At 44.4% G+C, this 17,224-nt stretch overlaps 3 protein-coding genes across 4 annotated transcripts in view; 2 read left to right on the top strand and 1 right to left on the bottom strand.

Annotated features, from left to right (window-relative positions):
• LOC134157217 (baculoviral IAP repeat-containing protein 5-like) overlaps positions 1-17,224 on the top strand; it is a 121,842-nt gene that overhangs the window by 49,211 nt on the left and 55,407 nt on the right. The window lies entirely within an intron of this gene.
• The window catches only part of MGME1 (mitochondrial genome maintenance exonuclease 1), a 208,852-nt gene that overhangs the window by 185,377 nt on the left and 6,251 nt on the right, over positions 1-17,224 (top strand). The window lies entirely within an intron of this gene.
• Positions 338-17,214, bottom strand: SNX5 (sorting nexin 5). 2 transcript variants are annotated; one of them, XM_062605939.1, is made up of 13 exons: positions 17,070-17,214; positions 8,425-8,529; positions 7,799-7,909; positions 7,082-7,203; positions 6,625-6,748; positions 5,913-6,008; positions 4,591-4,696; positions 4,435-4,510; positions 3,599-3,638; positions 3,421-3,507; positions 2,588-2,747; positions 1,874-1,959; positions 338-898 (listed from the first exon to the last, which is right to left on the bottom strand). In XM_062605939.1, exons 1-13 carry the CDS (start codon positions 17,100-17,102, stop codon positions 851-853), a joined length of 1,194 nt encoding a protein of 397 aa, XP_062461923.1. In that variant the 5' UTR covers positions 17,103-17,214; the 3' UTR covers positions 338-850. The 2 variants fall into 2 exon arrangements, with proteins under 2 accessions (XP_062461923.1, XP_062461924.1); XM_062605940.1 differs by lacking the exon at positions 17,070-17,214 and having other exon boundaries at positions 7,799-7,932.

Below are 17,224 nucleotides of genomic sequence, written 5' to 3'. Positions count from 1 at the left end.
CTCCTGTTGCTTGCAGGAGTGAAAAGATTGACAAAACATCAAGCATTGTAAAGTAATCTGAAGGAGTCCAAGCCATCTGTACAGATCAATGCTTTGGAAAAGCTTGGTTACCTTTGTGTGCAGCATGTAGGAAGTAAAAGTTTAAAGACACAGATATGACCTGAAGTCCCCATATTTTGGGTCAACACCCATTCCAAGAACGATCCTATTGAGGCAAACACTTATCTCTAGTGCTCTGCATGAAGATCTCCAGGTGATGAGTGATTTGTCATCGTTCTGTGCCTGAAACCTCAGTTTGGCATGTTACATCCCACACAAAGTCTTGCCATACAACAGCTTGTTCTATCAGACATCTTTATTTGCTGTATTGCCCAAGTGTACAAATACTGAATGTAGTTATAGAAATTCAAAATATATTGTAATAGAAATCTGTCTGGGAAGTGGAATGTTAAAGATATTTGCTTTATAAAATTACTACACATAAGTCACTCCCATTTGCAAGTTTTAAATATATCAGGGCTATGAAGAGACAGATAACTCTCTGATCCTGCAAAAAAAGAGAGTTCTCAGGAAACACTTTCTGCTAGATGAAGTCAGTCAACAGCAAGTTGATTTCTTACATTTGACTCATTTTGAGTTATCAGCCAAGAGGATGTTAGCTACATCCAGACAATTCATACACAATTCTCATTTATACCAAGAAAGTCAATGTATCACTATCAATATATTTAAGTATTAGTCAAACAGAATCTCAGTGACAATATTTAAGCTAATGAAGTCAAGCCAATAAGTTGCCCCTGGCCATTGAGTGCAATTGATGCTTTTTTTCACATTTTCAGAATAAGGCGCTTTAGTTCTTGAACAAGTCAATACAGCTTTGCAGGAGAGAGACATTGTTCTGGAAAGGAAGAGAATTAGTTTCAAATGAGTATGATTGATAATTTAACAACCTGCTTCCCACACCAAAGTAACTTCCAGACCAGTAGGTCCATCCCAGGATTTTCTATCCTATGACAATACTAAAGAGCTTAGACTGCAAAGACAAGCATTTAAGTAGTAAAGCATGAAAATCAGATCACAGAGTCTGTGATCTGCCTCTTCCTGCAGGTCTGCAACCATGACTCAGTTTATGGTCAGGAGAGGGGCAAGAGAGTAAAAGGTTTTAATGTGGACCACACTGAGCACTATTGTCAAGCCTTTATGTCACATTCAAGCTCAGCACTGACATAGCTACCTGTGATGAAGTCCAGGACTCCCAGGGAAGAGTAAATTAGAATTCTTCCAAGAGAAGCTGAGGATGCACAGTTATCTCTTCCTGAGCCTTCCTGCTTTCTATATTAAGTTAACAGACCCTTCCACCAGTGTGCACTTTCCTGGATTAAGCTGGCAGTACATGGTGTTGTCTCTGCAGCCTACTCCTAAACCTGCACAGTAAAGCCTGGCAGAGGCTGCTACAAAGCCAGTGTTCCCCTTCACTGCCAAGCCAAGCGAGAAAGGCTGACAGCTAAACCACAAACTGCAGTATGTGCTCTCACAGCACTCGGGAACACTTGAAGCAGCAGCTGCCTCTAGATACAGGAAGGGTCAACCCCACAGATGAGACTGCCTGACGGGAAATGAGGTGAGCTGTTACATACTACCTGCAAATTGAGATTTCTCACTTGCAGTGCAATAGGCTGGTCTTGTAGGAGTCATAGGCTGAAAACAATTTCTGCACGTGACAGACAAGACTGTCTTTGTATGTGCTATACCTACAGCTTTTCACTGTTCTATTTTACATTTCCTAGCTTTAAAGTGAACCCAGCAAATTCTCCAAGTTACCTCATACTCACTGCTCTAAAGCTACACCTGTTAAATGCCAAAGAGAACACACCTTTGCGTGTTTTATTTCCAGTTCTGCCATTTCAATTAGGTTTTTGCGGAATGCTGCTATTCTCTTCTGTTTGAAGCTCATCAGTTCTGTAGAGAAGAACAAAGACAAAACAGACACACAAAGTGTGACTGAACTTTCAAGTAATGCCTCTGATGTTTCACGAGTTCTGTTGTACAGTTCTAGTTCCAGTATTCGACCACTAAGAGGTTCAAGAGTTAGCCTTTGTTTGTAGCCAGGGATGCATTCATCATACAACACTGACATCTTGGTGAGGAAACAGCTGGTCTAAGACAGAGGTTTTGTAGGAAGACAATCAGAATAAAACAGGAGCAAACCACACATTATGTGTTCTCACTGAACATTTAACCAAGAACATTAAAGGAGTAGCATGTGTACCATGAAAGCATGTTTCCTGGTTTATACTGTCCAAAGTATCTAAGAACCAGTGTTTGAAACTCTGTATCAGACTCAGCTGTACTGGGACAGAGTAAAAGCCTGTTTGCACAGTTCTAATCGAGATAATCAGAAGCCTAAGTAGTCACCTTCAGGTGGAGGCGGAAAACAACACTTCAGTCAACTCTTAAAAGCATTTAGCTACATTAGTTTTACAGCCATCTATATTGCCCTTAGACTACTTGCTTCAGAAGCCTTCAGTACTGACAGAAGTCAGGTGGAGACTTGGACTGCATTAAGATCCCCATTCAGCACAAATACCTTGTTTTGCAGATTCTGAAATCTTTTCAAACTTCTGACAACAATCCTGTTGATGTGCCTCAGCCAGCATGACGTCCTTGCTCTTTAGTCTTGCTTTATCTAGAGCTTTGTTCGAGTTTTCATAGTCGACAAGAGCCCTTGTACGTCTGTACAGAAGATCCTGAAAGCAGACAGCAATAATGCATCAAAGCCTTTAGAGAACTACTTCCCAAACTGAGGTTCAGCTATTTTAGCAGCAGGTTTCACTTCTTCCAGCACCAGATTCTCCTTCTTCCAACACGATATTATAATATATACTCCTAGCAGGGCAACAGAAGCCTTTCACCAGTGCAGTGTCAAGTTTTCAGTACAGCCACTTATGCCTGAGCAAGAAAGAAGCCTGAGGGCTACTGTAGGCCTCACTTCTTCCCTTGAAGTGGCTTTATCCTATAAGGTGGGTCTCTCCACTAAGAAGGAATAGCACTTTCTGAACTCCTTCAGTCTACTTCTATTAAGGGATGTGTCCCTATTATTTAATTTGGTAGAGATCTAACAGATTGACTATACTAACCTAGACATGACAAGCAGTACAGGTCTCTGCACTAATTTCTTTCTAATCTAGAAAAACTGTTTAGAGATCTTAAACAGCCCTTCTGTAAGTGGGCTGGACTGCAGCTAGCCAATATATAGTTTCTGTATTCTGCTGTGGTTTAGAAATGCCAGGTTTCTTAGGCAAAACAAGGGTCCAGCTTCCTTTAAGGTGGACTTCCCGTCTTCTTAAAGCACAAAGAACACCACAAGCGAGTCATGAAGCCCATAATAAAACTAAGCTTCAAAAAGAAAACTGTTCTCACCTTAGCAGCTTCTATATTGAGCATGTAGTATCTCAACAGTTCAGAGAGCTTTAAGTCTTCATCAGATGAAACTCTACTCTCTACCTTCTGCAGAAAAGATCAAATAGTTGGTATGTAACAGGAAACAGCAACATCCACATTCAGAGATTCTTTTCTCCCCCTCCAAAGCTTCTCTTACCCTGAGTTTCTCAAAGAGCTCAGCAACTTTCAACAAGTACCTACAAGGAAAAACAGCGTAAGTAAGTTGTAGATGCTTCTTAGCCTGATAAGTAACAGGATATACAGATCCCATCAAGGTCTTGACCAGAACTCAGGTCTAGGCAAAGACCTGGACAAAAGGTTCAGTGGAAGAGGTGCTGGATTCCAGCTTAACAGACTACTACAGCTAAGCAGCTAAACACCATTTAAAGTAAACATTGACTTCTAGAGCATGAAGGTGAAGAATTTCCCTGCTACTACCTCCAAGATGGATGAACTGTCTTGTTTACTCAGCTATACACTCTGTTTTAACCAGGTATATTCTGTTTTCACCAGCCTATCTATTTACCAGCCTAGGTAAATAGATAGCAAAGTTTAGGAAGGTGGAATAATTCACCTTAGAGAAGCTGACAATGTTTCCATAACTTAAAAGTGCCCTATTATTCTGGAACTTCAAAAGCCCAGAAGATAATGCAGGCCTTGTGTAAGCTGTGGTTGTATTTAACAGCACATTAGAGCAGATGCACAACCCCTTCCTCTCATATTCTCTGGGAGTTTGTGACCTGAAAGAAAATATCAAGGAGACCTCTGTTTAAAAGAAGCTTTGGTGACCAGAACAATTTGGCTCTAGGGCACTATTGGCAAGAGATCATCTAGTTAAGAATCACCAGGAGCAGCAGAGAAAAGAAAGTTTCAATCCACTTGCTTGCAATTCAAGAAACTCAAACCAGCTATGACTCAATCCCCTGGATTTTGCAGAAGCAACTTGATATTCCCAGACTCAAGGTATGTTTATGGACAGTTAGAATTGCTTACTTTTTGATAACTGTAGGCTCTTCTAATGCCAGGCTGTTCAAGCAAGCTGAAGTATAAATATAGTCATCTGCAACATCTGCAAGAACAAAGGCAAAGCTTTCAGGCTGAAATCAGCAAGACTACAAAACCTTTAGGAAAGTCTTTGAAAATACTCACTTTTATGAGATCTTGTCATCTTATCTGCTTTTGCACATGCATCCTTGATTCTGTTGTAGTAGTTCACGAGAAAAGTCTTTTCTTGTTCAAAAAAGTCTTCTACTTCCTGAAAGAGAGAATGACCTGTTAAGTCAGTTATATTACTGCAGAATACAAGCGCATCCCTATTTTGGAAGGGGCCAAGAGATATAACCACAGCCACCTGAGCATCTCAGAGGAGACCTTATAAACAGTTTCCCACTGCCTAAAGGGACAGACAAGAAAGCTGGAGAAGGGCCTTTGACGAGGCCTGTAGGGACGAGACAAGGAGGAACGGCTTTAAACTGACAAAGGGGGAACTGAGATGAGACATTAGGAAGAAATTCTTCCCTGTGAGGGTGCTGAGGCACTGGCATAGAGTGCCCAGAGAAGCTGTGGCTGCCCCATCCCTGGCAGTGTTCAAAGCCAGGTTGGACAGGGCTTGGAGCAACCTGCTCTAGGGGAAGGTGTCCCTGCCTGTGACAAGGGGTTGGAACTGGATGAGCTTTAAGGTCCCTTCCAACCTAAACCAGCCTGGGATTCATTATGCCCATCAACCTCTATTGAAGAGCAGAGTTTAAGACAAGATCCTGACCCAAGGGTTTGACAAACCAAGCTGTCCAGCAAGTTTCTTCACCACAGTGAAGATGGACTTAACACTCAACTATTCAACACTGCACGTCATCTGAAGCAACCAGTAAGATGGTAATCAGACAGCCCTCAGGGCTACCAACTGTTGGAATTTCCCAGGCCTGCTACACACAATAGCTAAGCAGCTTACAAGCTTGCTTCACATCCACACCAAACATTATACATACTGTAATGCTTCCTGACATCCTGATTAGAAAAGCAAGTCTATTAGAAAGAGCTACTGTGGCAGCACCATAGAAAAGCTGAAGCTGGACTAGTTGCAGGAGACTTCGGTAGTTGATCTTGTCTAATGCAAGCACAAACCTGTAAAATCATGTCTGTTCAGAGCTCTAAAGCAGACAAAAGCCACAAGCACATTTGCTGAAGGTGTAGTTCCTTCCTCTTCACAAGTGTCAGGTGTTAAGACAACTTTTCAGTAATTTTTAAATATGCACTTCAATTTTTAACAGCCTATAGCTTTACTGCCTTATTTCTACAAGAGACAAAATAAATCCATGCTACTCCACCCAACGTGGGACAGCAGTAACAAGGAAGGTTAGCATTAGTAGCTGAGACTTACATACCTCAATCCTAAAGCAGACATAACTAACCTCCCTAGAGCAGGAAGCAACAATCAGTATGAGGGTACGCAAGAGGTAAAGCAACTACCTTACCTTGACTCCAGAGAAGAGGACTTCATCAGCACTCTTTACCATGCTTTTCAAAAAGCCACCAAACATCTCTTTTGTGTTTTTCCTCCGAACACTCAGCTGCAACAGAGACCAAACAGCTTTAAGAAGTTATCCCAAGGGCAAAAATGTGAGGATTTTGACATTTGCAATGAAGTAATATCATTTACATCTAGCATATGACAGAGTAGGCTGATTTCCAAGCTCTCCAGAGCACTTGTATAAGATGTACAAAGAAGTGGCCTGACTAGAGGTTGTTCAGCTATTGTGTGCCACAGAGTTTTTTCCCATTCTCAGAAACAGCTCAGTCTTTCCTTACGTATCTTGGATCAGCATCTATCATTCATCATTGGGTCTGACAAAACAGATGCAGCACTAACTTTAATAGACCTCCATTATTCCATCTCAGGACCATGCAACACACAGCACAGCTACACCTGAACCATACTTGTTCCTAAGATAAAGACATACAAAGCTGACTGCCTAACCAACTTAACTAGAATTAAGAAACAAAGATGAGATTTATACCAGAAAGAGGCCTAAAGGTCAGGCTTTTCACCCTTTTATCTCACAGAAGCACTGGCAATATCTTGCTCACTGATGCTGCACATAGATTTACATAACATTCTGACCGTGCCAGAAAAAGAGACACCTCTAACATTGTGCCTCATTCAGAAAGGAGAAAGAAGTGCCTTACATCCTGGTCATACTCCAGGAAAACATGAAAATTGCGATCTTTGCTGAGTACAGGATGAGAAGAAATCCGCTGAAGGAAGATCTCGTGTGATGATACAGTCTTCTTGAAGACAGCCAGGTATTCACTGAAAGGAAAGAACAGACTGAGATCTTCTCTTGTACTGCCTTCTTCAATATACAAAGAATTGCTTTAAGTTTATCCAGTGAAAATATTCAACAGCATGCCTCTGAAATAGCTACTGGTGATAGAGAAACTATTTTCAATCCCTTTAGCTAGGAAGTTTTCCAGTTTGAAAAGAAACTTTTGGCAACTCCCAGCTCTAAGCTTTTAAAGACTATGCAGCATCAGACACCCTTCAAAACAGTCACACTCAAAATCAGTTATCACCAACTAAGTTGCCCTCCCAGGAGGATTCTCTAAGTGCAGCTGCTTTTGGCAGCAGTCTCATTCTACTTACGCTTCTAGCTCTTGCTTCATTTTGGCAAACTCTTCTTTTGTCATGGACACTTCTCCTTCCCCCAGCTTCTGCATCTTCTCTCTGGGACCATCAAAGTCAGGCTTTGAAGGTGCTGGAGGTATCTAGCCAAGGAATTGGTTAGTGATAGATGCTAGCAAATAAAGCTTTCCAAAATTACCTCTAGCCTTCCCTGGAAGGAGGCCCTTTTGCCTGGTCATCCAAGCCAGGGAAGCTTCACACCCAGGAATTCTAAGGCCATTTTGATGTCTGGGTCCCTACTTGCTCCTCCCAGCTCTGTGCTACCCCTGCCCCAGGAAGGAAACCAACCAAGAGGAACAGCTTCTATATCCACCCTATAGTCAGCCACCTTCTATGGCCCACAGGGCCTCTTAAAAGAAAGATCATAGGAAAGAAAGGCTATATTAAGTAGTAGTATTTCACTGTATCATCTTCCAGCACCACCAGAGAGTCAAAGACTCCCAGAGCATCAAGGTTTTTTTGCTGCTCCAAGCTATAACAACAGACATAAGTTCATAAGTTAACATAAGAGCCATACCACTCAAGCTGTTTGGGAATTAAGGCAAGAGGAAGCATAGGGAATACCCAAGTTATTAAATGCTAGTAATATTAGTAAAGCAAGCTTCATGCCCTTACTAATATGCATTTTAAATCACTATAGTCTTTTGCTTGGAATGAAGTTTCTTAGGAAGTACTTACAATGAGTCCTGCATACTCCTCAGTTTCAGTGAGCGTATCGTGCAGCCACACAAAGTCTTCGTGCTGCCTTGTAACTGAAAACTCAGGGTTTTGAAAAGCTGGCAGTGTAGTCTGGAAAAGAAGATATAGAAGCCCTACTGTTTTGTAAATTAGTAGCTTTTAGAAACAGTTCTGTCCCTTTCCAAAGGAAGCTATTTTGCCTAGTAAGAGCCTCGCCTACTCCCTTTTAGCTGAGCTGGCGCTCCTTTCAGAGCCATACTCCCAAGGAGACTATTTAAAGAAAAGGCACTGTTGTGAAACAGCATTAATGCAGTTTATTCTATGAAGTTTCACAGTAACTGGTTTCTCCACCCCTACTCCCCAGTTTCCTGGTGTCAAGCTAGGATTCCTCAGCAAAGTCAATCTAGTGTACCAGCTACCTTGTCTCTATTTAGAGAGTGTTCAAGCCTCAGAAAATCTCAAGTTTCTGCATATATATACACCCTCAGGCCACCTTTAAGTGGAAAAATCTCCATCTAATTAGATTTCTCTCATTGCCAAGTCCATCTTTACAGGTATGCATATTACAAATACAAACATTACTTGCATAACATTTATAAAGACTTCTTTCTACCCCATGATCTTACCTTAGTATGCACAGTGAACTTCACTCTGTCTTTTTCACTTAGGGCATCAGGTATATCAATTTGGAGAGAAGGATCAACATTCAGGTCTACCGATACAGACCTCAGCTGCAACAGAATTCACAGTATAAGCCTCAGTTCAAACATCAAGTAGGTTTAGTGAAGCTAGACTGGTCATCAGCTATCAACAAGAACCACACTGCACTGAACTGCTGCCTTCAGGATCAGCACATATGAACAAGCACAACAGACTTGACACTACCTGCACATCACTGTGGCAAGCCTTCCCTTCCAAACACAGGAAAAGAACAAGGCTTATTAGCTTAAAGCCTGAAGAACCAATAGAACCAGTTGGTAGAATTCACACAAGTATTTGGAAATACCTGCCTTGAAAGAAGCATCTTCCTCCAAGTACTTCTCCAGCTTGTTTACTTGGAACACACCAAGCCAGAGCCTATTATGCCATTTAGCAACAACCAAAATAGTTCTCTCTTCATTACCCTGTGCCTCCACAATATGTGGCGGCACAGCTCCCAAGAGCCTAGGCTTGTGATCTGTTTCCTCACTCTTAGATCAGAGAGCTGCTTTAATCTAAGGCAAGAAGAATTAAGTGCTTTTATCTATCACAAGTAGCAAGCCCTAGGCAAAGCCTGATGCTTCCTCACCAGGCCCAGATGGATCACTACTGCCATTCCTACCTCCCAAAACTACTGCACATATTCCACTTGCTGTGCTGACAGCTGAAGAGGCTACACCACCTCTGATCTTGGAGAAAAGTGGGGCACAAAACACCTTTAGGCTCCCATAAAGTCTAAGAGCAAACTGGTTGCCAGAAACAGGGCCAAAACCCAAGAACACTGTGGCAGTAGCACTATTTGATCTTATTTTCAGGATACCTGGCATCATATTATTCATCGTGGCTTCAATTTCCTGAATGACCTCAGAAACAAGCAAAAAAAGTTCAGGCATATCCAGCATCTCTTAAGAGATTCTTACATCAAGCAGATTCATGTGTCTAGATACCAAGAAATAGACTTTCACAAGCTATTAAACACTAGTGATCACAAGCTTCAGTCATCGCTAGTCCAGAAGCATGGAAGAACCTCAGCCTAGCACAGGAACCACCGTAACATGAAACAAAACCAGTCTCCAAAGAGGCCCTCCCTTCAGTGCTGCAGCACTCATTCTCTGCAGAAGGGAGAAGCTGCCAGAGATCAAGGTCACAACACAGGAAGTTTGCTGAAGAGTGACCATCACAGCCACGCTGAATCCCAAGGTTATCCTTTAGAGATAATTCTGAATGTCTTCCCAGGAAGGCAAGCAGGAGACAGATCTCATTTCACCACCCTGCAGCATCCAAATAAATACACAGAACCCACCAGCCAGGAGCTTGCCCTTACCTCCCACTAAGCACAAGTTTCAGCATCAAAGCCCACAAGCAAGCGGTGCCAGACAGCATCTGAGCAAGGCTGTCATGTCACAGATAGCTTGAATGCTGCCTTCAGTTCTTGCGCAGCTTTCCAGAAGCTTTTGAGGGGTTGCCTTTTATACGGTGAAGCTTTGCATCCAAAAGCTTTGGAAACTCCTTTTCCTTAGTCTGGTCATCTGTGTGCTGCAGATCTGGTGGAAAACAAGTCTCTGGCTGCCTGCATTTGCCTCCAGCCAGCCTGCCCCTGCCTAGACTCCCACTACCACTGATGGTTACTGCTATCATCTATAATCAGGGTCTCACACCTAAACAAGGGATAGCCCAGCCAACGCAGCCTTATCCTTCAAGCCGTGCTAAAGACTTCCATCTCCCCCTTCAGTTGGTAGTTGAAGCTTGTGATTTTATGCCTATGGAAAGACCATGTACACAGCACACTGAGCTTCCCATTCTGGCTTCTATAGGACAGAAGGCTTTTATCCCATCCTGGGTATTGGTTTGGCAACAAGGAAGACTGTTGAGCTTACCCTGCATGCCCTGGAACACAGTTCCTAGCAGTCCGAGCACTGCTCACATCCAAATGGACACAGTGGGACTCCAAACACCTCAAGGACTCCAATAGTAGTCACTTCTCTCCAGTAACCCCATAGGACAGATTATCATTTTATCCTACAGGCATGCAATTCTGATACTTACTAGGAAGGTATAGACCAAACAGTCCAAATGTGCATGGTTCAGAGGTCACTGACACTGGTTTAGGCAGAAGCTGCCCCATTCAAGCACCAGAGGAAGGATAGATGGAAGGCCACCATTTGGGCATTAGTCTCATTGCAAGTACAGCTCTGTGTTGCCAGCTAAACAAAAGGCAAGTTGGTCAGTGTTTCCCAGCCAGATAACCCTAGCAGCCAAAGCAGTGACAACGATGCAGACCCCAGTGTTTTGCATCCTGCTTAACTTATCTTTACTGTCCAAACAGGCTCAGCAGTGCGAACAATATGAACTGCTGAGTCTGGAAAGTATGATAAGCCAAAGGAAACTGCTTCCTCTCAGTTGAACTAAGGAAAGGACTACACCAATCTGCCAGTCCAGAATTTGTGAGCTTTCTTATTAAGTCTTGTGGAGAAGGTAAGCCATGATTAAGTGCTGTCGGCACCCCCTTCCATGCCTAGTAGTTGGCTGCACAGGAGATGGGCAGGTATGGACACAGGATGGTACTACTTAGTCAGATTAAAGCTGTTCCTGTATCACAGGCATTTCTCCCCACACACCAGGACTATAAATTGCAGAGGCAATGAGCAAGGACAAATAACCTCCAGCTTCAACAATCCCCAGGGATGCTGCTGCGAGAGAACTTATTGCCCAGTGTGGCCTCACACAGAAACAACTGGGAGTCAGCAGCAGTGCTCAGCTGTGCATTCCAGAGCAGCTGTACTACACATAGTGCCCAAAACGTGAGAGCAGCCTGGAAAACAGGAGAAGAGTGAAGAGCACCCCTACATCCAGTGGTGGGTTTCAGCCTCTCAAGCCTACATGAAGCCACGTGCTAAAAGTAAAAAATCTTGGTCCTCTATTACCCTAAACATCTGCTGTAAGTCTACATGGCCCCCTATTGTTGCAGGTCACTGCAAGCTCAAACATTAAGCATATAACTGTTTGAAGAGAGTTATATACACAGGATTATCACCTCTGCACTTCAGGACTCTGGAATTCAGTAAAGGACCTGGAGCCATCTGAAAGAGAGAATCAAAACCACCATTCTGTTCTATTCCTGTGAAGGTCACTGTGGCCTCCTAACTCCAGGCCAGAAACCTTTAGGATTACACAATCATGGCAGCAAGGCTCAGACTACAAAGAGAGCATTCACAATGTCTGACTTTGGGAAAATAGAGCTCTTCCTTTCCCTACAAGAACATGCTGGAGCAGCATTTCTCCACTGAATTAGAATCAAGAAGCACCCCCCACACCCCATCTTGTTACCACAGCTCTATAAGGCACTATAAAGCAAGCACCTAAAGCAGATGTTCCACACCAGCACCTGCCCCTGTAGCATTAGCAGCTCATCATTCAGGACCTTTCATTCCACCATCTCTCTTACACTCATACTACAAACACAAATGAAGAGCACCTTGCTTATGATCATATGAAGGCTGTGCAGAGCAAAGGAATTAAGCTTTCATCATCAGGCCTCAGGCTTGCTTCTTTATCATAACAGACATCCAACCCAAGCCCTTCCCATGAAACCACTCCATCCTACTCTCTGGCCTGCCATGGCTGGCAGCTCCATCTCTGGAGGCATTTCTCTGCTAGGACATAACTGCTTCTTCCATGCACTCCAGGCAGGGGGGAAGAGAAATTAAGTTTCTCCATCCCAATTACCAGAAACAACCATCACCCCCATGCTCTTCAGGGTATATAGACCAAGCTCAGCAGCTGGCAAGAGATTATTCCTTACTTGGAGCTCATGTCCAAAAGAAGTAGAGGATGGCAACTCCTGGAACAGCACAGTGGGGAAACAGCAAACTGAAACACTCACCCAAGCTCAGCACAGTTCCCCACTTTCACCTCTTATTTCCCTTTCTCAGAAAAGCTTAAACACTTCTGTTTTACAATGACCACAGCAACTGTTACAGCTGCTCTGATGCCTTCTACTTCTAGCTTCATGCCTCTAGTGACTTGTATTGGGATCCAGTGGGGTTTGTGAGGATTGAAGAAAAACTTCTCCCTGTTCAATACTGTCCATCACACTCTGACCTGGAAATTGAAACAAGACATAAGCAGAGCCCTCCAGAATAACAGGCAGTCATCCTATTGATCCTTGTTTCTAGGCACCAGGACTAGAAGACTAAAAATAGATATTATGGTACCAATTAGGACACTATCACCTTATCAGGAAGCCCAAGAGAAGAGACAGCAGAGAGCATTACTGTGACCAATCCAGAGTTTTACAGCACTTTTTCCATTGCTTAGAGATATTAAAGGGTTGGATCATTTAAGTACAACCATTGATTACCATTGATGCCCTAGCTTTAGCTCGACAGACAAGTTTTTGACCAGCCTCACCCAATGCAAACACACCTTCACATTAACAGGTACCCAGGGGAATGAAATGCTCTCACCACTGAAGCTGCTTCTTTCAAGTGGCCCGAGCTGCTGGCAGTTTTAGCATCAGTTCTGGATGACTCAATGTTACTTCTGCATTCTAACAAAAGAATCTGCCAGTGCAAGCAACTGTGTACAATATCTGATTGCTAGCAAAATAAGAATCCATATTTGTTTAGGTTAATGCAGGGGTTTCCCACATAGCTAGGCTCCCAGAAGGAGCAAGGAGCCCTTCCACAAGGGCTTGCATGTCACAGAGCTTTCTGCTTATTGTCAGCTACCTTATAAGAAAACGCCTTTCTTCTTACTGATCCCCTCCCTGCTGTCATTCAAACAACAGCCACAAACAAGAGTGTAGCGATTACATCTGCCACTACCCAGAATTCATTACTTTTTACAGAGCAGTCTAATTAAGCCAGTTTAAGTGCTCTCCAGAGAACACTAGAAGATCATGATCTTTCCTGGCAGTTTATATAGAGCCCTCAGAAGGCCTTGTCTCAACACCCAGGAGTTAACCAGCAAACCTCCAGAGTAACTGGCCAGCAGATATTAGTGACATTAGTTGCTAGAACTATGTTTTAGTCATATTTGATACAAGCAGTCCAAGTGTCCCTTTAATCAAGATACTAAAAATACATCAGAAAGTACACCGCACACATGCAGCAGTACAGACGCGATACAGTAGATGTGAAACTTGGATTTTTTAGCCTTTGTAACAGATTTGCTGTTTGCTCTCTAACATGCAGCTGAAGCAGTACAAGTTACATCTAGCCACTGAACCAATCTTCTTGCACTCAGTTTTCATGCTGCTACTTAGGATACAAAAAAATGCTTCCCCAAATTTGTGACTTTGGGCCACAGAACTCCAGCAATGCAGTGGTTTAATTACTTTTGCTTAAAACAGATAAAGAGGAAGTAACAGCTCAATTTAGTCATTGCAATCGTGTTTCTCACCAAGTACAGCGCTTGCCAAGTAAGCAGAAGGCAGCCGCTATTACCACTGGCTGTGCAGTAAGCTGGCCCTGATGGCTTCGCTCTCCTGTCAGAGGGATCTCTGCATCACTGCAGAAACCAAGTGGTCACACACCTTTTCACAGAGGGCAGGATGTTCAAGGATCCCATATTCAAAGGAAAAGTAGCTCATCTTGCTCCACCAAGGAGCACATGGACACCTCCACTCAACGCACTTCTTCCTCAGCTTGAGGGGTCAAGAAGCAGCTTTGGCAGCACAGGCCAAACCCACCCCACTGCAGCAGTCTGCTGGCAGAGCACAACCCATGGCTAAACACTTTTAGCCAACATGCCACCTGTAACATGATGCGTGCCCAGCTAAAATTGGAATCGGGCAACAGAAGCAGCCCCTAAGCCACAGTCAGCATCTACACGAATGTTTTGCTGACCTCCTGGAGTGAGGATGGAACTGGTGGTAGGGTGTTTCAGCAATGCAGCCTCACACCATGCTCTCCTCATTTCCTATGGATTTGAGATCAGATCATTTGCCCAAACAGGACACAGGCTGAGAGAGCTGGGCTTGTTCGGAGTGGAGAAGAGAAGGCTCCGCAGAGACCTTAGAGCAGCTTCCAGTGTCTAAAAGCTCCGACAAGAAAGCTAGAGAGGGGTTTTTGACAAGGGCCTGTAGGGACAGGACAAGGAGAAATGGTTTAAAATTGACAGAAGGAGATTTACAGAGGGGACATTAGGCAGTTCTTCTCTGCGAGGGTGCTGAGGCGCTGGCAAAGGGTACCCAGAGAAGCTGTGGCTGCCCCATCCCTGGCAGTGCTCAAGGCCAGGTCAGACGGGGCTTGGAGCAACCTTGTCTAGTAGAAGGTGTCCCTGCCCATGGCAGGGGCTGGAACTGAATGAGCTGTAAGGTCCCTTCTAACCCAAACCAGTCTGTGATTCTGTGTCCTTAACAGTACATTATATTTATCGAGTAGCTTTCTCCTTGCTGGCAGTTCATCTCCCTCCTTGCTTTCAGGCCCAGCAGGATGCACAGTTTTCTTGCAGAACACAAGCAAGATCTAGTAGGCTCTCAGTTTTCCTCTGTTTATAAAGCATATAGAAGTTGTCTAGCACGGAGAACCGCTGTTCAAGAGTAATACGAGCAAGTGCCAGGCTATGGCATACCATTTTTATCTCTGACTGTTCTGAGAAAAAAGGGCTACAATACTCTCTCAGTATTTCAATCTAGAGCAGTTTAACTGCAGACTGAAGCCTTTAAAATGCTATCAAGCCACTGACACTAAAAAACACTGAGCTTAGCTTGGCAGTCCCACTACTCGCTTCACTTTCTGAAGTGCCTTTTCCTCTCCATGACAGATTACACCATCTTTCCCCACTGCACTTCCAGTCACCCTTATCCTACTCTTCCTCCCTCTTCCTACATATCCTGAGCTTCTCTTGCTTTGCCACCTCAAGGTCAGCTTTTAGTTTATACTTACCAATGAGTCCTATTCAAGGTTAATACCTAATGAAGTTTCCTTTATAGGTACAGGCTTTATCTACTTGCCACACACCAGTTCCACATGTCTGTTCCTGTTTAGGTAAGGAAACACCAAAGACAGGAGTATTTCTATCCTCCCCCTTGCTGCTTGAATCCCAAGGCAGCCCTCCTACCTGACACAAACTGGTTAATCTTTGGCCATTGAGCATTAGAGCTTAAAGCTACTCAAGCCCTCACTGCAGGAACATTTTCCCCTCCCCCCAATATTCCTGTTAAGTTCAAAATGACACACAAACACTCAAAGTTACCAATTGCTGAAAGACAGTTGATATTTTACCTTCCCCAGAAGGTCCTGCAGGCCTATAAAGGCTTACACTCACTCTCAGGTGGCAGACACCACAATACTAAGAGATTCACATGCAGGAGGAAAAAGTTAAAGCACTGGCTCATTCATAGCTCAAAACAACTAACAGGAAAACACTTGCCTAACAAACATTTGCCTATTCTGCTGGATCAAGATTGTTTTAAAAGTCGTATGCAGGAGATGCTGTGCGTATTTCAGTTGTCCATGTGCAAGGAAGTTACCTAGGAAAGTTAAAAGTAGGTGTATTCCTAGCTCTCAAGTCAGCCAATATACATCTTCCAAAAAGCTAGAGAAAACACAGAATGAAAAGACTCAAGCTCCCTTAACAGTGTAAGGCACATCTCATCTACCCACAAGTGAGTTAAGCTTAGTCACAGTGCAAAGCTACTGCAACAATATGAAAGTCAAATAAGCAGCTCACAGACTGCTACAGAACTGGCTTACCTTCTATACAATGTGTGTTGGGGGTAGTTATTAAACCAGGTAGATTAAGCCAAGCAGCTTCTCCAGCATAAGAAATAACTCCAAGCACTGCCAACATGCATGCACATTGATTCACAAAGTTCCCATTTTTGCATTTAATTTGCATTTCCTCTGCAAAGTTGAGAGTCTTCACATCGAGCAACACCCCCCCCCCCACTCCCTCAAAGACAAGATATAAACCTCCTTTGCACTTAAAGCTTCAACACTGCTACAAAGGACAAATCAAGCCAGCTACCGATGTGGCAAGCAAAGCAGTGGCACAACTGAAGGGACAGCTGACAGCCTGGCTAACACAGGCCACACCACCAGGAAAGCTGGGCACAGGCACACGAGCTGGCCTGCAAGTTTAAGCACCTCGGCAAAAACACCTACAGCATTTCACTGCTAGTGCCCAGCCACAAACCCTGACGAGCAGGTCCAGCTCCTCCATCCCCAACAGGCCCAGGCCCTGCCTGCCATCCTGCTCCCACCACCACCACCAAGGTGCTCCACACACAATCTGCGCTGCCGGTGGCAGCCAAAGCCCTTCCCTTCTTCCCCTTCTGGCTTTAATTCCTTCTACCCCTCTTTATCTTTCTCTGGGCACCTCTTCCTTCAGGGGCAACACCCCACGCTGACCCTGACCACCTGCTCACACAGCACCTCGGGTGCAGGGAACAAGCAACACAGGGACTAAGGAAATTAACACTTAAAAAGAAACCAACCAGAAACACCCCAACAAACTGAACCGAAGTAAACCCCTGCCACTGCCGCGGGCGGGCGGGCGGGACGCGAGCTCCCTCAAGCTCCGCGGGACCAGCCCGGCCGCCCTCCCACCGGGCCGCCGCCCTCACCTTGCCTTGCGCGTCCTCCCGGAGCAAATCCATACCGCCGAGCCACAGCCACCGCTCTCAACCCTCCCCGCTACCGCCGCCGCCGCCTCATATAAGCCCGGGGCGGAGCCGCCACCGCCTCCCGCCGCCGGCGACACACCCCCACCGTCCCGGCG

Source organism: Pezoporus occidentalis, unplaced genomic scaffold (genome assembly GCF_034315485.1).
Source record: "Pezoporus occidentalis ecotype Australia unplaced genomic scaffold, CSIRO_AGI_Poc_V1 ctg93, whole genome shotgun sequence".
Classification (NCBI taxonomy): Eukaryota; Metazoa; Chordata; class Aves; order Psittaciformes; family Psittacidae; genus Pezoporus; species Pezoporus occidentalis.
The sequence above is the reverse complement of the archived record's forward strand: the minus strand, read 5'-3'. Positions and strand labels throughout refer to the sequence as shown.

Excerpts from the sequence above, each read along its gene's own strand:
- SNX5 (XM_062605939.1), bottom strand. The coding sequence starts at position 17,102 with ATGGATTTGCTCCGGGAGGACGCGCAAGGCAAG. Across the intron at positions 7,910-8,424 it reads AGTTCACTGTGCATACTAAG|ACTACACTGCCAGCTTTTCA; the intron begins GTAAGATCATGG and ends CTTCTTTTCCAG. Across the intron at positions 3,639-4,434 it reads GAGCCTACAGTTATCAAAAA|GTACTTGTTGAAAGTTGCTG; the intron begins GTAAGCAATTCT and ends TTTTCCTTGTAG.